The sequence below is a fragment of the Coenobita brevimanus genome, chromosome 31 (genome assembly GCF_032717465.1).
Source record: "Coenobita brevimanus isolate Jiangsu-jjx chromosome 31, ASM3271746v2, whole genome shotgun sequence".
In the NCBI taxonomy this organism is placed as follows: Eukaryota; Metazoa; Arthropoda; class Malacostraca; order Decapoda; family Coenobitidae; genus Coenobita; species Coenobita brevimanus.
The window spans coordinates 20,682,300-20,707,788 of record NC_136984.1 but is presented as its reverse complement, the minus strand read 5'-3'; the positions used below and the strand labels follow the sequence as shown (position 1 = coordinate 20,707,788).

At 39.7% G+C, this 25,489-nt stretch overlaps 1 protein-coding gene across 1 annotated transcript in view; it reads left to right on the top strand.

Moving 5' to 3' along the window:
- LOC145395423 (uncharacterized) overlaps positions 1–25,489 on the top strand; it is a 50,555-nt gene that overhangs the window by 497 nt on the left and 24,569 nt on the right. The window contains exon 2 of the mRNA XM_080269027.1: positions 20,125–20,301. Coding sequence (XP_080125153.1) covers positions 20,154–20,301 — 148 coding nt within the window. The 5' untranslated portion in view covers positions 20,125–20,153. The remainder of the gene's footprint in view (positions 1–20,124; positions 20,302–25,489) is intronic.

Sequence of the window (25,489 nt, the reverse complement as noted above, 5' to 3'; positions counted from 1 at the left end):
GCACATAGGTGTGGATCTGAATAAAAAACCTTAGTATTACGGTATGTTGAGATCACTCTTAGTCCTGCGGTGGCGACATTGGTTCGAGCCCCACACTGATGAGGGTGCCTTGCGTCTCGATGTTATTCAACCTGTAGCTTATATATTAATAATTTGTCAACCATCATGACCGGAAGGCTGAAATTCTCTACCACCCACACTGCAATAGGTCGGGGTGGGTGGATCTGAAAAGAAAAACTTCATAATTAGGTGACAGACACACATCTTTTTAGACCTGCTGTGATGAAGTGGGTTCGACTCCCACGATGACGATGGTACTTTAATGTACGATTGTATATATATATATATATATATATATATATATATATATATATATATATATATAGATAGATAGATAGATAGATAGATAGATAGATAGATTTATGTGCGTGTGTGTGTGTGTGTGTGTCTAAGGATATTTTCTGTCTCCCTGTTAATTGCCAGATGCCTTATCATGACTTAGCATTCAGATAAAATCATATATAAAGTGTAATAAAGATTTGCTCTATCTGACAGTACTGAAGTATTCACAATCTCAATGTTTTTTTTTGTAGTTCCACTGAATTCGTTGAGCCCATGACCATTAGTAGCAATGAATCTCCTTGATTACTAGTTTAATCAGCTTTATACTCTGAATATGCGTGGTCAGTAAAAGAGCTGAAAAGGGTTAGGGTTCTTTGTTAGATTAGTGCGATATTCTGATCTTGCATGATCTTGGGATGAGGCACAGCCCAGCATTAGAACGTCATTACCCCTTCATGATAAGGATACGTAGCATCCATATCCACGCAAGACTCAGCATACGCACAAAAAAACAACACTTATTTATATATGGTGTTAGAGCGAGTTTACATTATCATTTCGAGACATAAATTAGGATGATGGAAGCCTTTTGTCCTTCATCCAATGAGTGAGAGGAGTCCAATTGACTCGTATTCTCGGGAAAAAAAAAATCGTAAATTCATAATGCATTGGACTAAACTGCTTGTATGGCAGTCATAGTCAGTTAGCCTGTCATGGTTTCCCATCACCATGGATTAGATTGACAGAAACAAAGCCTTCAATAACATTCCAAACTAGTTGTCGGTTTTAAAATATGAATTCATATTTACAGTGCATTACTAGTTATACAGTTTTATAAACAATATAATTCGCTCCAGTTATGTAAACTTTATAATGAGCCTTCGGAGAAAAAGGAAATTATTTGAAAAAACATATAGCTGAAAGTTAGTTCCCTTGTGTGAGATGTACAGCACCATCATTAACATTATTTCTTTGGGAGCATTCAATTCAATTTCTTGCTATGCATGACAGCAGGACAAACGGAACACTAGCCAAGACATGAAGGTAAGCGAAGCTGCAAACCTCGGATCCTTCCGACAATCATACCAGTGCTCTGGAGTACGGTGGGTGGGTGATGGGGGGTAAGCTTTTGCAATTAGCCTGTCCTCTGCCGGCAGAAATTTGACATTAATCCTTTCTTTTATGTAGTGTTCACAACAGTATGTCAGTAAAAGAAAAGTGCAGTATTACATCCGCACGGCCTTTCCATAGCACTTCTTCATGATTAGCATCGCGTTTTATTGCTAATTTGTTGCTACAAATGAACACAGAAGATGTAAGGATGGCAATTTTAGATCAAATTATTGTAGAGCCCAGGCACTGTAATGAATACTTAATAAAGGCTGCATCAAACGCCTTAAGACCGAAAACTCTAGCTTACGTTTAATTACATCGTGAGGGGATTGAATGGCATTAATTACTATAGAACGTACAGACTAACCGATTAGCCCACTTTCCATATAAGAACTGACATATACATATATATATATATATATATATATATATATATATATATATATATATATATATATATATATATATATATATATATATATATATATATATATATATATATATATATATATATATATATATATATATATATATATATATATATATATATATATATATATATATATATATATATATATATATATATATATATATATATATATATATATATATATATATATATATATATATATATATATATCGCACCTTAGGCGAGGGTTACGTTCCCAAGGCCTCGCGTAAAACAAAAAATCGCTTAGAGCAAGAACGGCCCACTTGACATCCCAAAATCGTTCCTAAAGTTAAGAAAAATAGCATTCATATAGCAGTAGAATATAGCCCACTTAATATTTGGGAAGCTTTTTTTTTTTTTTAATTGAAAGCACGATGAAGCTCAATGGGCATCTGACAATGAATGTAAGTGAATTAAATGAAAACCTAAAACTGCCATCGAACAAAAACCCATCTAGATGAGGCTGTTTATAAATTGTACATACGGCAGTGATCGTGTGGAGTGTCAGTTCCACAGGAGCCAGAGAACTTTGCAGCAAAACTTGACGTAACCCTACCAGGTGCAATGCATTGGTGCTCAACTCGATCACCACACAGTGCAGTACCAGTCACCTTTTGCCACCAGGGTACAGTTTTGTTTGTAATTTATCAAAACATTTCGTTGCTCATGATTACCGCACTGACAAATTTTGGTTTTAAACACACTGTAACACACGGTAATCTCTGGTACTAATACCATCTATATACCTAGGCTGCTTCCCCCAAGGAAAAGGAGGTAGCCGAGACAGGACGACTCACTTTCAATTTACTAATGCATTCAAACACATTCACTCGCATCTTAGCCCCAGAGGGGAGAAGGGGCAGATCCTCACCGCACCACACTGCACGAGATGAAATGCGAAGTGTAATCAGTGACATCCGCAGCAGGGCCCGACAGAAAAGCTGGTTTACCCCTGCCACATCATAATAGACCCATCCCCTTACCCGCACCTGATGTGATTAGCTGATCAGACCAAATGTGGGAGAATATCCCCCCAGGGCTGCGTCATCATTTATTCATTCACAGTTTCTCTCCATTTATTTCTGTCATGCACAGTGTTACGGAACAGAGAAAGATAATGTACACTAAGTGAGAATACAAAAAAAAATCACTACTGTCCCGTAAAGTTCCAGGTTCAAAACAAAAGAGTTAGATAAAATTACAAGTTAAAGTTTAATGCACAAACTAACAACAAAACATTCAGGACTCATAAGGATAATGTAATGGCAAATAAACAGGTTAAATATATGGTTAACTGCAATAGCCTCTATTAACACGAAATTAGCAAGAGTAAATTTATCTAAGTCAGCCCTGATAAAATGAGATACCAGATAATACTCAGTGAATGCCAGATAAATAATTACAGATACAAACTATTATAAAAAATGACTGACATAAAGAACCCCACACGAATTACAAAAACTTCACTAGGCCTACAAATTAAACTTATGCTATACAGTACAAGAAAGAAAATGCAACAACAGTTATACTCAAATTACACACAGCTGCTAGATGGTTGGAGATTTCTTGAGCACTCACAATAATAATATCTGTACAGGGAGGACAGAGATGTGAACAAAATGAGGAGCAGATCTAAGTGGCAATGATGCAGAGACTGAGCTCATTATATAGGGGCCGGCAGAGCCTGACACAACTTGTAAGAGGGACGGCGCAAAATGAAGCGATGGGGACAAACAGTTGACAATCCCGCACTGAATAACAGAAAGGACGACTTACTCTACTATTACGGTAGAAGGGGGGGACTGAGGCAGAACACGCTCGTGATCAAACATGCAGCATACTGTGCGTTAAAATTACACAAAGGATGATGAAATCATAGGCTATGTAACACCTCCCCACAAAGAAAAAGAAATTTACAAAGGAAATTTCTTATTACTCTAAAACAATCTGTCTAAAGTCTAGATAAGCAATCTGCAATAACATTTTCTTTCCCCTTGACATGTTGTATGTCTAATGAAAACTCCTGAAGAAGTAGACTCCATCTTGTCAATCTCTGATTTTTATCTTTAAACTTACTAAGGAATTTCAGTGGGTTATGATCGGTATAAATGACTATGGGGTCAAAACCAGAACACAAATAAAATGAAAAATGCTGTAAACCCAAAATCAAGGCCAAAAGCTCTTTCTCAATAGTTGAGTAGTTCTTTTGAGGTGGAGTGAACTTCTTACTGTAATAAGATACAGGATGTTCAATACCCTGATCATCCTCTTGCAGCAAAACAGCCCCAGCTCCTGTATCACTTGCATCAACAGCCATCTTAAAAGGCTTAGCAAAATTTGGAGTAGCGAGCACTGGCTGACTTAATAGAATAGCTTTAAGTTTGTTGAAAGAGGATTCACAGTTATCGGTCCAGACAAATTTAACTCCCTTTTTCAGTAGGTCTGTAGTGGTACAAGAAGAAAAGTTAAGAACAAATCTCCTGTAATAGACTTAGCCCTAGTGACAGCACATGCAGGGAACACATCAGGGACATCACAATCCTGGGACGCAGCCACTGGCTCACTAGACAACTGAGGAGCTGGACACACTTGACTTCCACCAATATCATTTCCAAGTAAGAAAGTTACACCTGACATTGGGAGTGTCTCAACCAACCCAACCATAACGGAACCATTAACAAAACCAGACTCTAAATTCACTCTGCACAGAGGAACAGAGAAGTAGTTATTCCCTACACCTTGTAAGATTACAGTTTCATCAGAGGAATTAAAATTAGAGCCTAGAACACTGGTCAGCATAAGGGATTGGCAAGCACCTGTATCACGATATATTTTAACTGATTTCCTGTCATTACTGTCCAGAGGACTGACAAAACCATCAGACAGGAAATTAGCACATGAACTCTTGAGAGTGTCACCCACGTTACTGCTCAAAAGAGGAGCTCCATCATGAGAATTTAAGTTACCCCTCAAAGCAGGTTCAGTTAACTCAGTTAAAGAATTCTGGGAACTCTCAAGAGTGGACACTAGACCAATTGACTGAATATTTAAAGACTCCTTTTTGTTCACATCACGCTGTCTCCTGAAACATCTCTCCGTAGTATGACCAAGCTTACTACAATAAGTACATTTACTTTTCTGAAATCTAGAGGTGAAGCTGGTATTTACTTCCTGAGAAACATCATCTTTATTTTCTTTCCTGTTACCTGTACTCTGAGTAGAGGCAACGTACTTACTCTCAGCTTTCCCTTTTTCTCTAGAATATCTCTTGTGAGTGAGAACATACTCATCAGCTAAAACTGCAGCATCAGACAAATTATCTATTCTTTTCTCATCAAGATATAGGCTTACATCTTTATAAATACACCTCTTGAAATCCTCCAGCAAAATCATCTGCTTAAATTTACCAAAATCAGAATCCACATTCTTAGAATTTAACCACTGCTCTAACAGATCTTCTTTGATTTTTGCATACTCAACATGGGATTGCTTATCTTGCTTGTAAGTTGTCCTAAATTTTACTCTATAGGCTTCAGGAACAAGCTCATAGGCCTTAAGAATCAAGCTCTTAACTACATCATAATTATCAGACTGATCCTGAGGCAAAGATACATAAGTTACTTGAGCTTTACCGGTGAGAACAGTTTGAAGGAGTACTGGCCAATACTCCTTAGGCCAATTAAAACCTGTAGCTACCCTCTCAAACAACTGAAAATACTTTGTTAAATCAGATTCATTAAAAGGAGGGACAAGTTTAACATTTTTAGCCACATCAAAACCATCAGAGCTAGATGATCCAGTTCCACCTTGTTTCATGCGATACTCATGGTCTGCCTGAATCCTGGCAAGTTCAACTTGTGCCTGTATCTGTGCCTCCTGAATCCGTGCCTGAGATTCCGCCTCCTTAGCCTGAGACTCAGCCTGCTTAGCATTTGCCTGAAATTCAGCTTCCTTCACACGAGACTCCTGCAGAGCTAGCTGTAACTTAGCTAATTCAATCTGCGTTTGCTCATTTGGAGGAGTTACATTGAACAAGCTTTCATTAATCATGGCAACAATCTGATCTTTAGACTGATGAGAGCGAACAACAAATCCCAATTGTTGAGCAACAATCTTAAGTTCATTCTTTGTTCTGTTTTCTATATCACACACTGTTTGCACATTTGACAAAAAATCCCTGGCTTCATCAAGTGTAGAAATAGTAGCCATCATGAATATATCACAGTCACAAAATATCAAACAATATCCTTATGATAATATCCTGAATATCCTGATATGAGGTCGCCAAATTTATGTTACGGAACAGAGAAAGATAATGTACACTAAGTGAGAATACAAAAAAAAATCACTACTGTCCCGTAAAGTTCCAGGTTCAAAACAAAAGAGTTAGATAAAATTACAAGTTAAAGTTTAATGCACAAACTAACAACAAAACATTCAGGACTCATAAGGATAATGTAATGGCAAATAAACAGGTTAAATATATGGTTAACTGCAATAGCCTCTATTAACACGAAATTAGCAAGAGTAAATTTATCTAAGTCAGCCCTGATAAAATGAGATACCAGATAATACTCAGTGAATGCCAGATAAATAATTACAGATACAAACTATTATAAAAAATGACTGACATAAAGAACCCCACACGAATTACAAAAACTTCACTAGGCCTACAAATTAAACTTATGCTATACAGTACAAGAAAGAAAATGCAACAACAGTTATACTCAAATTACACACAGCTGCTAGATGGTTGGAGATTTCTTGAGCACTCACAATAATAATATCTGTACAGGGGAGGACAGAGATGTGAACAAAATGAGGAGCAGATCTAAGTGGCAATGATGCAGAGACTGAGCTCATTATATAGGGGCCGGCAGAGCCTGACACAACTTGTAAGAGGGACGCGCAAATGAAGCGATGGGGACAAACGGTCGACAATCCCGCACTGAATAACAGAAAGGACGACTTACTCTACTATAACGGTAGAAGGGGGGGACTGAGGCAGAACACGCTCGTGATCAAACATGCAGCATACTGTGCGTTAAAATTACACAAAGGATGATGAAATCATAGGCTATGTAACAACAGCCACTCTTCCTTGGTCAACAGACATCCCTCTCGCATCCAACACTCTCTTCACACTGTCAATTCATCCTATTCGTTGTCTCTCTCTCAGCCTTACACCTCTCACATCAGATTTAGTTACCTTTTTCACCATTATCCATTCTCTCCATATGCCCAAACCATCGCAACACCCTCTGCTCGACTCGATCAGCCATCTCCCAAACAACTCCAGTTCTCCTTTGCACTTCATCACTTCACACTCGATCCATATGCGTCACTCCACACATACTCCTCAGACATCTCATCTGCATTACATTCAAACATTTCCTCTCCGGTACACCCATAATCCATGTTTCAGCCCCATATAACGTAGTCGGTACCACAACACCCTCATAAAACCTTGTCTTTACATCTATTGTAAGTGAACGACATCTAAACCCTTTTTTCATTCCTCCTAGCACTACTTCATTCATTCTAAATTTCACTTCTGCACCTATTCTTCCATCCTCAGCAACATGTGACCCTAAATACTTAAAACACTCTACCTCCTCAAGCAATAACCATTCAAAACTATATTCATCCTCCTACTATCTACTGACCTCGTATATGTCATCACTGTATTCTTATTCTCATTTACTTTCAATTTCCTCATTTCACACACCCTTCCAAACCCCAATACCAACTGTCTCAATCTCTCCTCTGAATCAGCCACCAGTGCAGTATCATCTGCAAACAGCAGCTGCTTCAGATTCCACTCTCTACCATCAACATTTACCAGACTCAGACCTTCACCTAAAACTCTTGTATTCACCTCCCTTACAACACCATCCATATAAATATTAAACAACCAAGGCGACATCACACATCCCTGCCTCAGCCCCACTCTCACGGGAAACCAATCACTCACAGTATTTCCCACTCTTACACACGCCCTACTATTTACATTAAAACTTTTCACCCCTTTTAGTAACCTACCATCAAGTCCAAACAATCTTAAAACAGTCCACAAAGCCTCCCTATCAATTCTATCATACGCTTTATCTAAATCCATGAATGCCCAAAACACATCCTTGCCTTTCATTGAATACTTTTCATACACTTGTGTCACAGCAAACACCTGATCCACGCATCCCATCCCTTTCCTAAAGCCACACTGCTCATCACCAATCACTCCCTCTGCACCCTCTCTAACTCTCTTAATTAACACTCTACCATACACTCTACTTACAGCACTCAACAGACTTATACCCCTAAAAGTAGTACATTCATACTTATCACCCTTGCCTTTATACAACGGGACCACACAAGCACTTGCCCAGTCAACTGGCACCATACCTTTCACAAAGCACATATTCAACAATCTTACTAACCAGTCAACATTAGTTGCTCCATCACCCTTCATGCATTCCACAGCACACCCATCCATACCTGCAGCTTTCTCTGTTTTCATCTCCTTTACTGCCTCCTGCACATCCACCTTCGTGATCAAAGAATCATTCAACTCTCCCAACACATTTATTCCTTGCATCCTTCCATCTGCCACAATCTCAGCCATCCTTTCCTCCTCTACATTTAACAATCTTTCAAAATACTCTGCCCATCTCTTCCTTACTGCATCCATCTCAGTTAACATCCTTCCATCCTCTGCTTTTACTTGCTCTTCCTTCTCAGACTCTCCCTTTCGCACCCTTTTCACCTTCCAAAACATTTTCTTATTCTGTTGAAAATTCTTAGTCAACCGCTTACCCCACCTCTCATCTGCTGCCACTTTAGCATCACGCACAACCCTTCTCGCCCTATTCCTCGTTTCCTTATACCTTTCATATGACATTTCATCCTTCCTCTGCAGCCACACTTCATATGCACGTCTCTTCTCAGCCACAGCCATACTTACTTCCTCGCACCACCATTCACTTCCTTTTCTTACACCACCACCCACACGTCTCACACCACACACCTCCTCCGCATGCCTCACCACAGCAGTCTTAAACAACTGCCATTCCTCCTCCACACTGCCATTTTCCTGATCTTTCACTGCGTTCCACTCATCTTTCAATTTCTCCTGATACTCTATCATTTTCTCTCTTTTATCCAACTCACTTTCAAAACCTCCCTGCCACACCTAACCCTCCTAGCTCTCACCCATCTCTTACCTACTCTTAACTTTCCCTCCACCAGATAGTGGTCAGACATACCTCCACCCTCCCCTCTCAAAACTCTCACATCCAACAATCTTCCTATTACATTCCTGGACACAACCACATAGTCCATCAAAGCTCTATCAACAACCCTTCCAACCTCCCGTCTTACCCATGTATACTTATAACTATCTTTCTTCTCAAACAGAGTATTTTCAATCACCATCTCTCGCTCAACTGACATCCCTATCATTCGTTCCCCATTTTCATTTCTTCCAGGCACACCATGCATATCAACTACATCTTCAACTGATACATTTCCCATCCTGGCATCCAGATCTCCCATCATTACCATATTCACTTTCGCTCCAAAACTCTACAGACACTCATCAACATCATTCCCGAAAGATTCCATCTCTTCTTCATCCCTTTCACTACCAGGCCCATATGCACTCACAAACATCCACAACTCACATTCAAATTTCGCTTTCACCCACATCAGTCTCGATGACACGTCCTTCCATTCAATCACACACTGTTGTACTTCCAGGCTCACTAACAAGGCCACACCTTCTCTTGCCCTTCCTCTATCAACACCTGACAATCTTCCATTCATATTTCCAAACATAGACTCACCCTTCCCTTTCATCTTCGTTTTACTCAGAGCTAACACATCCAACTTTCTTCTCACAAACATTCTCCCAATCTCCTCCCTTTTAGCCTCAATCGTACTACATCCACGTACATTCATAGACCCAATCTTCAGGGTACAGGGATAACTCAGTCCCCCATCCCTTTCTCTGGCCTGTCTCGTTTTAGGAACTAAAAAACAGAGGAGGGGGTCCCTAGTCCCCTCACCCCTCCCCTTTTAGTCGCCTTTTACGACACGCAGGGAATACGGTGGCCGTATTCTTCCTAACACAACCTGGCCACAGAGTAGTAGTACCACCCCACAGTGCGGCCAGATTGTGTTCCCCCCGCCACAGGGGATACAAAAAAAAAAAAAAAAACATAATTCATAAACTGTGGAGCCATTTGTGAACAACATTTTAACCTAGCGGGCGAGGCACTTGCGAGGTTGCCATAGGAAACCCTCACACTTCGCCACACATATTGAGGTGCTGAAGTCCACCACACCCAATAAACAGGATGTCATAATGCACAAACTTTTCATTTTTAAATACAAAAACCTTATCTATTCATTTCTGCTGAGCAGTACATTCTTATGAATATGTCCTAAAATAACTGTTGGGGAGGTAAGTTCATATTTTGACAGAGATAATTTGTAAATTGCGAAGGTCGGTGAATTGTAGGCGACTGCCTGATTGGTTGGTTCCTATACACAACCACTTTACAGCAATAATACAAACATGCCCATTGTAGTAAATTCTTTCACAATACTTTATTAATTTCACATTACCTAATTTAAACAAAAAGACCGCCTTGGGGAGAGTTCCAACATACTTGGCCTTTTTCATACAACTAATCCTTCTGCTTATTCAGTTAATCTTTTCTCTCCGTTGAGCTCCACTGATCACAGCCAATCATCTCAACCTTTTTCAATCGCTCTAGGAAGGCCTGCAGACCCTCCCAAGCAGTGGCGGCTTTGGCAATTTGGAGCTGCGTAATCAGGTAGTACTTTTTTAACCGCTAGGAGCCGGAGGTGGATCAACTATCCACGTCCCAGTGTTAGGACTCCATATTATATTTACAAATCATAATAGATAGATAGATAAATAGACAGATAGACAGCTCTATGCGAGCCTGGGAATGGGAAATGATCTTGCAAGTTACACTGAGAAAAGCTGACGACAGATTACGAAGTAGCCAGCCAGGAGATGATGCAGTTAGTTTGTCAGCGATACACCAGGTGAACAAGCCTAGTGACCATACACACACATACACACATACTCACACACAGGCTTCTAGAACTTTCCAACCACAGGGAACACACGTGACACGACTCCTGTTTCACCAGAATTTAGGAAAGAGAGCTCAGAAGGAGAGAGGCCATAGAAGCGGCAGGGAGTGGGAAGAAAGGCTTAGCAACTTGGAAGAGAGAGAGAGAGAGAGAGAGAGAGAGAGAGAGAGAGAGGGAGATAGCTAGCAGGACTCAACTTTATACTTCGCTCTGTGTGAGAGACTTGTTAATATTTCCAAGACAAATAAAAATAGTCCCATACTATTCTTTACCTCTCCTGTCATTGAATGACAAATGGGAAAGAAGATTATCTACTTACAAAGCTACTCAAGTATAACAACCGCTCGTCCACAAGTCTAATATATATACCTTCTCTACAAGTAACTACAACTAACAACTCTACGAGTCTTTTTATGACACCAGAACCGGGCTATTTTTTGGAATTCTGATTTTCCTCAGAATATTTTTGTCCATTACAAATCAATCACAAATGACAAAACGCATCAAATATTATTGCTTCTAAGGCCAGCAGCCATCTTGGTGTGCCTAGTACATTAAGGAGGTTATTCTCTCGGGCATGAAAGCATACATTCCTTTTCCTTATCCTGTGACTTATGAAAAAAAAAAAATGGTTTAATCACACTTTTTCTAATATTGTCTACAACAAGAAGGTCTACAAAAGGTATCGGAGCCAACACACTCCTGAATCCCATCTATTTTTATATTTCTACGAAGAACCGTGTTGAGTCCTTAGCTCTGCTAATTATAACTTCATTCATACTAAACGCACTAAATGCTCAAACTCAGTTTCTTCCTGCTCCTTGCAGCATCTTGCCAAAAACATTTCTATTAACTTTACTTCATCATTCTTCCCTTTTCTTTTCCATTCTGATGACTCTATAGCAGTTGCTCAAACTGATAAGGCAGAACCCTTCACTCAGACTTCCTCATAAATTCAACCTTAGACGATTTGGGTGCTGTTCCACCAACTCTTCCTCTGACTTACTCATGACTGACATTATAATATCTTTAATTGATGTGTTTTCTGTTACCACTAGCTCCTGCACTAACAAGGCATTTAGGCTTGGTGGGGTCCATCTTGTTGTCATCAACACCTGGGTTTCTGTGTTTACACCCTGCCTAGGTAAACTCATTTGCCTTTGTCTGTCAACTTGTACCTTTCCTTCTTGCTGGAAGTTTGCTCTCATTCAGCCTCTCCCAAAGAAATGTGACCATTCACAGCCCTCTAACTCTCGTCCAACTTCTTTAACATCCTGTATTTCTAAAGGTTTTCAATATTTTCTTTTTAAAAAGTTTTCCTTTCATAACCTTTCCGATCATCAATATGGTTTACGCCAGAGTTGCTCCATTGGCGATCTTCCCACCTTCTTTTCAGATTCCTGGTCATCCTCCTTTCGGTACTTTAGAGAAAGCTTTGTCATTGCACGTGAAATGTCAAAGGCTTTAGATCGAGTCTGGTATGAATATGTAATTTCCAAACCGCCCTCTTGTGGTTTTTATCCTTCTCTCCATGCCTTCACCTCTAGTTTTCTTTCTGGTCGTTCCATAGCTGCTGTTGTAAACGATTACCTTTTATCCCCTCCTAGGGCAGTCATCAGTGGTGTTAGACAGGGCCCTGTCCTATCACCAACTCACATCCTTCTATTCGTTAATGACTTTCTAAACTGTACATCTAACCCTATTAACTCGGATGCTGATGACTCAAGTCTTCAGATTTCCATTAGCTTCTTGCAGCGCTCATCTCTGCAGTTACCGTACTTCAGAAGACAAGGGATGAGGCTGTGGTACAATTAATATCTGACTTGGCTCATATCTCTGATTCTGGTAAAAGTAATCTTCTTTACCCATCAAATTCTACCAAAGGAATATACTATAATTACTGAAAATACCCAACTCAATCGTGCATCATCCGATCACACCTTATCATCTCTCGGGATATACTTGAGAATGATGATATTACCTTTCATTTAAAATCTGCATCCAAGAGATTATCAGGTATGTTAAGCCAAATCCATGCCTTCTTTACTCCGGTGCAATTGTTTACTTTGTACAAGGGTTTTAATTGCCCCTATGTAGAGAACAACTCTCATGTGTGGGGAGGCTCCCCACACCACTCATGCAGGGTGGTACTCCCAAGGTGAATAGAAAGCTGATGACAGGGAGAGCTGGACCTCCCGTTTCAAAAACCCTCGGGACTAGTCTCTGACCATCCTCCTTTGCTGAACATTTTCAGTGTTTCAGTAACACAGAGAGTAGGTCACCATGCTCTCCAGTACAAGTTCCTCTAACAGCCAGCACCAAATTTCATGAACATAACACACAGCACTTCCTACTCAAAATTCAAACAAAACAATATGGCATCTCAATACAAGGCCTCGGAGTCCCAAAGAGTAGGGAGGACAATCAAAGGCCCACCATCTCTTCCTCTCCCAGTGAAGGCCAAGTGATATGCCTGGAACCATTGCCTGAGTCACGTCTTCATTTCCGCAACATTCGAGGCCTTTCCTCTAACTTTTTCTGTGCTGAACACCACCTGTCCTCCTCTAAACCTCTCCTTCTCTTCCTAATTGAGACTAAACTGTCTGAGGTGACTGATAGCAGAATTAATATTTTACTCTATTCTTCTACTTTATACTCATTTCAGAACCAAAGGTGGCTGTTGTGCATATGTACACAACAACATATCTTGCACTTGTGTTCCGGAACTTGAATCTTTGAATTCTCTACTCGCTTGTTTCGGCTGTCCTGTCATTCTCTAACTAAATATATTTAGTATGTGCTGTATACTTATCCTTTATTCGACTGATATAAAAATTCTTTGACAACCTTTCTCGAACGATGCAACACATCCTATCAATTTCTCTTTTCCCTCACCATCACCTTTGTCTATCCTCTTCTTTCACAGATCCACCTCGTGAACAAGCCTTCATCTTTTCTATTCTTACTGACATAGAGTAGCTTGTACAGCACCCTACCCATATCCCTGACTGCCTTGGAGAGAATTCCAAAATACTTGATCTCCTTCTGTCAACTAAGCATTTTGCTTAAGCTGATAATTTTTCTCACCTTCAGGTTCCTCCGATCACAACCTTATCATCTTATCCTGTCCTATCACTCCAGTAAGGCCTGTGGACCCTCCCAAGAAGTGGCGGCTGTGGCTGTTTTGAGCTGCTGATTCGGTGGCACACAGACATTTCTTTCAGATTTTCCATGGAATGATTACTGCTTCCATAGCCGAGAGCCATCTGAGTGTGCCTTGCACATTAAGGAGACTATTCTTTCGGGCATGGAAGCATGTATTCCGTTCTGATATCCTATAACTAATGCAAAAAAAAAAAAATGGTTTAATCACACTTGTTTTGATGCAGTCCACAACGAGAAGAAGTCCTAGAAAAATATGGGAGCCAACCCACCCGTGAATCTGATCTCTTTTATGCTTCTGCCCAGAATCATGCAAAGTCTGTTCTTTGCTCTGCTAAAAATAATTAAACTCGTACTAAATGCTCTGAACTCTCCAACTCAAACTCTTCCTGCTTTTTCTGGCACCTTGCCAAACATCTTTCTAACTTTGCCACATCATCCTTTCCTCCCCTTCTCCACTCAGATGGCTTTGTAGCTATTTCTTCTACTGATAAAGCAGAACTCTATGCACAGACTTTCTCCTCCAATTCCACATTAGACAATACCAGTTCTGTTCCTCCATCACTTCCCCTCTCTGAGTTCATCATGGCTGACGTTAAAAATTCGTCAATTCGTGTATTTTCTGCCATCACTGGCCTCAGTGCTAACAAAGGCATATGGACCTGACGGGGCCCCTACTGTTGCCCTCAAGAAACGTGCATCTGTGCTTACGCTCTGCCAAGGTAAACTCTTCCTTTTTTGTCAGTCAACTTGTACCTTTCCTTGTTGCTAGAAGTTTGCTCTTATTCAGCCTATCGGAAAGAAAGGTGTTCATTCCCAGCCCTCTAACACTCGCCCAATAGCTTAACATCAAGTGTTTCAAAAGTTTTTGAGTCTATTATTAACAAAAAAATTTTAAAGCACCTTTCCAATCACAACTCTTTCTGATCGTCAATATGGGTTCTGCCAAGGACTCCTCACTGGCGATCTTCTCACTTACCTTTCAGACTCCCGGTCATTCTCCTTTCGGGACTTTGGCGGAAGCTGTGCCATTGCACTTGACATCTGAAAGGCTTCAATCGAATCTGGCATAAGTCTTTAATTTCCAAGCTGCCCTTTTACGGTTCTATCTTTCTATCAGAGCCTTCATGTCTAGCTTCCTCTTTGATCATTCTGCAGTAAATGTTGTATACGGCCATCGTTCTTCTAAAGCTGTCAGTAGTGGTGTTCCTCAGGGCTCTGTCCAATCACTAACTCTCTTCTTTTTGTTCATCAATGTTGTTCTAAGCCAGTGGTACTCAAATGGGGGACCTCGGTCCAAATTCGGACCTAGACGAGCTTTGGTGTGGACCCCAGCAACTATCATCACTGAATATTCAGTTTCCCCCTGAAATGAAAGAGTCGCAACATTTAACACTTTTGGATAAATTTCACCCAAAATACAGCTAAATTAAATTTCATTTCATCCGCCTACCATTATAAATTACGTTTAGCAACTGGAGTAACACAAACCTGTCCATTTCGTGGCTATAATGCAGACTACTTTGACGAATGATTAACAGAGGGGCCACTATTCTTTCTAGTCATTATATAGCTACCGCAAAATGACTTAGGACCTCCCCCACAAGGTATTAAGTAACACAGAAATAATAGGATAGCACAATGTTTGTTCATGAAATGGAATTCATTAGTATGAAATCATGTTCCTCTTGTTTTTCAGGACCAATTGGATGCGTTTTGGCATGGTATCACTTATATCTATTAAGTAATCTAAGGACATTTCTTTGCACCAAACATTTGTCAGTTCAGTCTTGAGGTTGTCCAGACTGGGTGTCTTCTTCTCTGCCATGATTTTCTTCATCTTTGCCCAGCAGTTTTCTATCGGATTTAGATCCGGACTGTTGCCAGGCCAGTCGAGGACCTCAATCCGATTATCCTGAAGCCATTTTGTCACCTTTCTTGACTTGTGACATGGAGCTGAATCATGCATGAAAAAGTCGCACCCATGAATAGCAAACAAGTTTAACAAATGATCTTGCAGAACTTGAATGTACTGGCCACCATTCATCATCAAGTTCTTGATAAGAAAGTAGAGGCCTCCCTTTCTCATTTCACCTGAGAAACACCCGCATACCATTACTGATTGTGGGTGCTTAACAGTCGGCACCGTGTAAGCAGGGTCATATCAACTACGGGAGGTAGGGCGATGAACCTTGGTAGAACACACCTGGAACACTTGAAATGTGCTTTCATCAGAAAGCATAACTTTTCTCCATTCATCCAATGTCCAGTGTGCATCCTTCTTGGCAGATTGAATGCTTTGCTTCTTCATGCAGTCAGTGAGAAGTGGTTTCTTGGCTGTGGTGCGGCTTGGCAAACCCAGCTCCTTCTGCAAGCGGTGTTGAATAGTTCGAATTGAGACGTCTTGTAATATCTGGGGATGTATTCTCTTCAATTCTGCTGCTGTCAGTCGAGGATTCTTGATTACATCCCTCTTCAGAAGCGTATCTGTACCTCTGGAAGTCGACCTCTTCTTTCCATCACCATGCTTGTTCTCTGGTACGACATCAGGTGGCAGGCCACCCGCTGCAACAAGAGTCTTCATGACAGTTAACTTTGCGCGTCCAGTACGTTCACAATTGGTGTTGATAGGGACATTATCCTGTCTCCATGCAATGATATGGACCTTCTCATCCCATGAGAACGATTTTCCAGGCATGACAACTCGACTCTAGGAAAATAACAGGGCAAACAGTAGTGTATACAAGAAAAGAGGTGTAAGTCGGAGCAATGGGAACATATACTCCCACTCTCACTTCTGGGCAAGCACTGACGTGCTGAGTGTTTCACCAGCTCCCGCCAACATTAGAGGAGTTGTCAGTTACTTCTTGTCCCCAAAATTCACTTGGTAGAGGTGGAAACACAAAGCAAAGGCAGAAAACTCTCCCATAGCAATTCTGTCTGTGTGTGGGTCCTAAGTCAATTTGTGGTGGGTAGGTGCTCACATCAGTCATAGTAAGGAAAGTTTTATATTTCTAAACAGCATATTATCAATGTTATTTCCTCAAGGATAAACACTGGTGACAAGAGAATGGGTGTTCTGGCCACAAGAATACTGTATTTAACAGCTGCACTGCACGTATCCACAGAATGTTGCCATTATCCTGTTCAAATGATGAGCTGATAGAGCTGGCAATTGTTAGACTGCTTTCTGGCACACGGTATGGTGCTCAAGTGGTGGTGGGAGTGCTAAAGTGACTATGCTTATGTAAAGAAGGCATTAGTAATTGTTCAATAGATGAGTTTCATTTTGTCTTTTTGAGAAGTTGGGAGTGTGGACAGTAGATTCTTTTGTCGTACTTAGCCACCTTACTAACAGGAGAAGAAAATACCTACAGAACTATACCTTATTTTCAATTCGGCCGGGGTATTAACTCTACACACAGTACATTATATCAACATGAACGAGTGTTTTATTCCATTATTGGTAAAAAAAAAAAAAAAAAAAAAAGACTTTTCGTCCGGACCTCTGCCACGAAGGAATATAATATGATTGGGCTTTCAGAGAAGGAACTTGAGAAACCTTGTTCTAAGCTGAATATTAAACCCTATCCACTCAAACGCTCATGACTCCATTGTTCATTTTTCTATTCGAATCACAGTGTCCAAATCACGAGTAACTTCATTAAGCAAGCAATGAGACTATGGCACACCTAATGTCTGACTTGGCTCATATCTATGATAGTGGTAAGAGTGATCTTGTTTTTAATGCATAAAAAACTCAGTTCTTACATCTATCAACCTGATAAAATCTTCCACAGGAGCATCCTCTAATTTTTACCAATATCCAGCTCATTCCTGCATCGTCTTTATACATAACTGGGGTATCATTCTAATGGGATTTATCTTGGGAAGATCATGTTACCTCTGTTAAGAAGTCTGCTCCAAAGAAATTAGGTGTGCTAAGCCGACCCCATGCCTTCTTTATCCCTGCACAGTTGTTGATTTTATACATGGGTTTTATTCACCCCTGTGTAGAATACAACTCTCGTGTGGGATGGCTCGCCACATACAGCTCGTCTCAATAAGGTAGAGTCAAAGGCTTTTCGTTTAATTAACTCTCCTCCTACTGGCTTCCTTCAACCTTTGTCTCTTTGCCACACTGTTGCATTTTTATCTCTTTCTATCGCTGCTTCAATGGTCATTGCTTCTTTGATGTGCCTGCCTGATTCCCTCCAGCATTATGGTGGGTGCTGCCCATCTAGTAACAATCTCTCGTCCTGTTTCTGTCCAACTCTCTAATGAAGCAGTTAACCGCTACTTCCAGTCCTTCATATATTCAACAGGTAATTTCTGGAACTGTCTCCCTCTGTCTTTATTACCTACCGCCTATCTTCTCCAGTCTTTCAATTTCTTTGTGTCCAAGCATCTGAAAATGAAATGAATGGATCTTTAATTTGGCTCATTGATGCTCTTTTTTTTTTCTTTTTTTTCTTGGAGGGAACAATATGTGGGCACCTGGCCTTTGAATCCTTCTTCCTTGGAATAAAAAAAAAAAAGTAATACATCTCTTCTCAAGAAGGTGGAGGGAAAGACCCTTCGTCTCATTAACTATCCTCCACTTGCTGGCTCCAGTCAACCTCTTTCTTTCTTTACTGCAGTGCTGCGTCTTTATTTCTTTTCTATCGCTAATTCAATAATAATTGCTCCGCCGAACTGCCTGCTCGCATCCTTCCATCACCATGGCATGTGAATAGCACCTATCTAGGAGTAAATTGTCATTCCTTATCTGTACAACTCTTTAATGCAAGAGTTTACTGTTACTCCCAGTCCTTCATGAATGCAACACGTTAGCTTTCTTCTTATGTCTGTATTTCCGACCGGTTATGATTTCCAGTCTTTTAAATGCAGTGTGTCCAGTCATCTCAAAACGAACGGATCTTCTATTTAGCTCTCTGGTATCTTGTTTTCATTCCTTTTTCGAAGAAACAATTAGCATTTGCTTCATTATTCCTTGCACTAGAAAATAAAATTACCCTTGTGTATTCGATAGGCATTAAATTAAGCTGTATTCAAACCTAACCTAATTAATATAACCAACCCTAACTAACCTAACCTAAAGCAACCTAACAACACAAACAACTTATCTAAAATAATTAATCTAATCAAACTAGGTGATAGGCAATGATGGGCAGATCTAAGCAGGACATTTCTCGGGAATGAGTAGCAATAGCAACCAAAACCTTGCAGACACAACTAGGTCATAGGATGGTCGTTGTGACCAGGTCTGGTCGGAAGCAATTAATTCTGAAGAACAGACGTCCCTGCCACAATTAAAGAAGATTTCTTGGGATGCTGATGCCAATATCAGCAGGGTTGCCACTCGAGAACTAGAGGTGAGAGGGGAAAAATGGGATGCATACGTCCGATAGGGAATGACCAAGATTATGAATAAAGAATTTAGAGCTTTCTACGCCCATAAAAAAAGGCTTCTACAGTTCAAAACATATATAGTAAAAAAAAAAAAAAGTGGCGTCTCAGCCGATGCTAGGCAATGATTTAGTTGCCTAGCAACCAAAGCCTTGCAGACACAACTATGTCATTGGGTGGTCATTGCATCCAGGTCTGGTAGAAATCAGTTAATTCTGAAGGATAGAAGTGCCAGCCACAATTACACACGAAAACAAGAAAGAAAATCCAGCTAACAAGAAGGGCAATATGAGCTGGCCAGCACAAACTAACCAAAACTACACTCAACTTAACCTAACCTAATCTCACCTAACCACAATAAAGTTTATATCGTAAGCTAACAAACCTAACATCATTACCCTAAACTAACACAGCCTAACATAATTAACCTAACCTAAACAAATCTTACCTAATCCAACCTGACGTAACCACACTAACTTAACCCAACCTACCCTGACTAACTAAACTTAACTCTTCTACAGATTGAAAAGTCGCTGCTTAATCGTCCATCATGAAGGCACTGCTGACTCTGGTGATGATGGTGATGGTGGTGATGACGATGGCAGCCTCTGAGTCAACGAGCGAGACGGGAATGTTTGGCTGTCATGTTGATAGTACATTTAAGTATAATCTCAGGGACCTGTTTGATTGGGAGTTAGGTGAGCAGAATTCATTTGTTTGTTTGTATTAATGCTGTGATGAGATTAAACAGCGTTAACCTGCCCCATCCCGACGTTTTCTAGGCAGTGGTATGCCCGTCCCGACATTTTTGGACCTTTTTTTTTTTTAGGCTCAAACATTCGCTTTTGGTGAGAAACATCTTCATAGAGAAATCGCTCACCTGAGGTTTAAAATACTTGATCCAGGTACGAGTACCTCCTTACCTGACTGGGTTTTCTAACAGGCTGGCACCAAAGAAAACGAGTTCTATGGGAAGGTAACTATTTTATCCACTCATAAACAGTATTTATTTATTTACTTGGTACGAATTTATATGTATTACAAGAGTATATTGGTTTTCAAACAGTAAATAGGCATTATAAGCATTGTTTCACTCACTAACTCATCACCATTCATGACCTTTTTTTTCCACATTACCTGATCATCATTTCTGACTGTTTCTTCCTCTAATGCTATGTAAACTTTGTCCTCCACATTGTCATCAATTGGGGAATCACTCTGGCCCTGAATGTCTTTATTGGCCAGGTCACTGGTAACAGGTGAATTGCCAAGACAATGGCGTGCAGGGGGGGGGAAGAGGTTATGCGGTGTTAGGCATTGTCCCTGCTTGGCATCTTGTAGAGGAATAGAGGAAGGTGTCCCGTGTATACGTGCCAAAAATCACTCGTGAAATCACTCGCGAAAATTGAAAATTGTGCAAATTAGGGACCTTGCAATGTTGCCACATAAATTTACGTCTCCAGAACATGAGTGCACATCATATGAGGACGTGAATTCACGTCTCCTGGACGGGAAGGGTTAAAGCAGGAGACGTTGATGTGATATGTGCTTGTATTCTCATCAGGAAATGAAGCACCTTAACACCTTTTCCTTAGCGATTTATTATTGGATATGGCTGGTTAATATCCCTTCATACATCACTTACGCAGATTATGATGATCATGAAATAATTTATGTAACACGGACAAGGAGAGTATGTATAATAAACAAAATAAAATACTTGGGAAAAGGTGTTAGTCAGTTTCCTAAACTGACGAGAATACCTGTGTAAGTGCGGCGTGGAATGGCAGAAATATTTTTCGTGGATTATACTAGGAATTAATATATGAGAAATAATAGCACTGGAGTGTAGGAATCGCTTAGTTATCCTCCTGTACAAAAATAAAGGTGAAAGAAGTGAGTGTGAATCAAAATACAGTATAATTAGTCTGGTGAGTATACTTAGGAATCTCATATGGAAGAATAATTAGAGGAAAAGTGGGAAATATATCAGAATGTCTGGTTAGTGATGAGCAGTGTGTTTTCAAAACCCGTATTCTCGTCAATTAAGGAATCTCCCTAATACCTTTTCCTTAGTGATTTATTTCCATACACTACTTCTCTGTTTCCTTTTATGTTGTATTTATCTTTTAAACACCAACGTGGTAGGCAAAAATAACACATGAGGGATTATTAACCCGCCCCCGTCCCGTCGACGTATGGGTACGTTGCAACGATTTGCATTTGCCAGTCCCAGCGACGTACCAGTATGTCGTGCAATTGCAAGGTCCCTAATTTGCACAATTTTCAACTTTCGCATGTGATTTTTCGTATGTATACACGGGACACCTTCCTCTATTCCTCTACAAGATGCCAAGCAGGGACAATGCCTTACACGGCATAACCTCCCCCCTCCCCCCCTCATGCCATTGTCTTGGCAAAGGACCTGTTACCAGTGACCTGGCTAGTAAAGATATTCAGGGCCAGAGTGATTCCCCAATCGATGACAATGTGGAGGACAATGTTTACACAGCATTAGAGGAAGAAACAGCCAGAAATAATGATCAGGTAATGTGGCAAAAAAAGGTCAGGTATGGTGATTAGTTAGTGAGTGAAACAATGCTTATAATACCTTTATTACTGCTTGAAAACCAATATACTCTCATACTACATATACATTCATACCAAGTAAATAAATAAATACCGTTTATGAGTGGATAAAATAGTTACCCTCTCATAGAACTCGTTTTCTTTGGTGCCAGCATGTTAGAAAACCCAGTCAGGTAAGGAGGAACTCCTACCTGAACTGGGTATTTTAAACCTCAGGTGAGCGATTTCTCTATGAATTTTCGATGTTTCTCACCAAAATCTAAGGTTTTAGCCCAAAATTTTTTTTTCGAAAATACCTCGGGACTGGGGGATGTCAGAGGTGAGGAAAACCTCGGGCCGTGACGGGTTAATGGGCTGTTTATAAAAATAGCTGGTAACGAAAAATGTTAGGGAGCTTCCTTAACCAAGGTCAATACAGGCTCAAGTGTTGTAGGGGATGTATGGATCAAATATTTACAATGAGAAAGTGGAGAATGTAAGTATGAAGGAATGTACAGTATTTTTGGCATTTATGGAACTGGAAAAGGTATATGACAAGGTGAACAGGAAGGATTAAGGAACGCTTTGCGAATGTGTGGTGTGGTTGGACAGCTGCTGAACGTTGTAATTTTTTTAATGCTGGTAATGTAGCGTGGATTTCTAAGGGAGTGCTTAAATATGAACAGTGGAGTGAGACAAGGGTGTATGATGTATCACCAGTGATATGATTGTATACCGGTACGTACTTGAAGGTATATATATATATATATATATATATATATATATATATATGTATATATGTATTATATATATATTATATATATATATTATATATATATATGTATATATATATATATATATATATATATATATATATATATTATATGTATGTATATATATATATATATATATATATATATATATATATATATTATATATATATATATATATATATATATATATATATATATATATATTATAAATATATACAGTGGTCCCACGCATTTTGCGTGTTTCAGGTTTGGGATTTTCGCTTTTAGCGATAGGTTAGAAAAGCTACCAATCCCGCACATTTAGTGATGTGAGACGTGCCGTCACGCCATTCCCTTGATATAGTCCCATAATGCCTTGCCCATCTGTCACCAGACCACCACTGTTACAGTAGAGTCTTCATACAACATGAGATAGGTTATGCAGAACCTGATACAAAATCAACTTCAAACTAAAATGTGACATATATATACATGTAAAATAGGGGGATAGGTTCTAGAAACCTCATATTTTTCACTGAAAATATATTTAAAGCTATATTATTACCAATATGTCTGCCTGAAGACACCCAAGAGACTGTGTTTACATATGATCTCACTGACTGGACACATAAGAGCATACTGCATTCTAATCTAGCCTAACTGATTATTTTTGTACCCTAATAATCCCCATAAAAATTTTAATCACCAAGGATTGCCACTAAGTCTCTTGAAACTCCTCATTTACCTAAAGAACACGTGAAAAATGGCCTCCCAGCATCACACATATTTCGCCAGGAATCACCTTCGGCTCTTGTATTTGAAAAATATGCAGTGTGAAACTATTTTTGAAAGCCATTAGTCATGAACAATAAAGGAAAAAAAAAATATTGAGAAGTCTTCTGCATGGAGTGATTGTGTATTTCTCACTTCTCATATGCACACACGAATGCAGTAATCGTGAATAATAAACAAGTTAGCCAAGCAGTATACTGTAATTTATATGACAGTATGTTTTACAAGAAATGAACTCACATAATTATCTTACCTACAGTAACTATTTATGTCAACACGTAGTGTCTTTGCATATCGTAAGATCTGTATTTTTTCGACCAAAGACTGTCAATTCATAACAGATTGGGCACAAAGCCTTTTTTTTTAATTTCCCACACGTTGCACTGAAGGCAAAAATGTGAATAATACTGCTCCATCATCATCAATTATTTCTTCCAACAAAGAAAACTATCCACATCATAAACACACCAGACTCATTTTCTCTGTCTGATCGTTTGCATTTTAGCTCCCACATCACACACCACTTCGTCCAACAATTATACATTTTCTTTTAGAATAAATGCTTTTCTTGTACTCATAGCACTTTCGGGGGTCCTTAGGGATAACTAAAGTTAATTTGGAACCAAGTGCTCAGAGGTCTAAGAGGAAATGAGGAGCAAGGAAATAAGCAAATAAACTTCTCATCACAGCGACTGTGCACACAACACTGAGGCACGGTGTGGCAGGTGGTATGGGACATGGGACATGTGGGTATCAATGTTTTGAGTGTCACAACAAGTAACAGTCACACACCTTTCGGGTGAGTATATGTATATATATATATATATATATATATGCACTGTATATAAACCCCTTTGAACACGATGACACATTTGTCGTCATTAGGGTGTTGCTGTGCCCATACACACTGACTCTTTTGTCGTCATTAAAGCATAAAAACTTTCATCAGAGAAAAAGTTTTCAGCCGATCTGCATCATTTTTGGAGGCGTCATAGCTTCCCCGCTCCTCTAAAGTAATGAGTTGGCAACTGTGAGTCTCGATACCAGCAAGAGAGTGGACAGGTTATTCAGTACCAAATGAGCTCAGAGTGGGGAAGGTTCTGTGCAGTTCTGTCCCTTTAAATTTCCACTCTTACTCCCATCCTGGCCATGCAACATATTTTACTATACCTGAAGTGCTTGTGTATAGTGTTTGGGCACTGTTGTAATTAGATTTTGTGTTTGCAATAAGAAATTTGGTGTTTGTGAAGCATTCCTGGTCATTATCAGCCATTGGCCCAACGAAGATTGTGCTACTGTTTCTAATCAACTACATTGCCCCTACCCTGCACCAAATGTAAGTATTCAGCTATAAAAAATAGCAACAGTGAATCATGTGAATATATTGTGCATATCTTGTGTACAAAGAATTGGTGAAATATGTGCAGTAGCTTACAGGAAGGCAGGAAACTGCCCTACGGTCACAACACAGCTTGGGTACACAGTAGTTTTTTGCATTTTTCTTGAAAACTATGAGGCCTAGGATCACCACTGTCGTCTCAAATGAAATCCAGTGAAATTCTGCATAGGATGATGGAATAAAAACATAACTATGGTGAGAAAAGTTTTTTGCTAGAGCTCCCCGAAAAAAAAAAATCCATTGTCTGTTGGAAATAGGTTTTACTTTTCCTCTTATTACTCGAACACCATACCTCGTATCAAACTGGGACCTCCGGCATTCGAAAGCTGATAAAATTCTCTTCCTAATGATTGTATAACATGAAGAGATTGATTA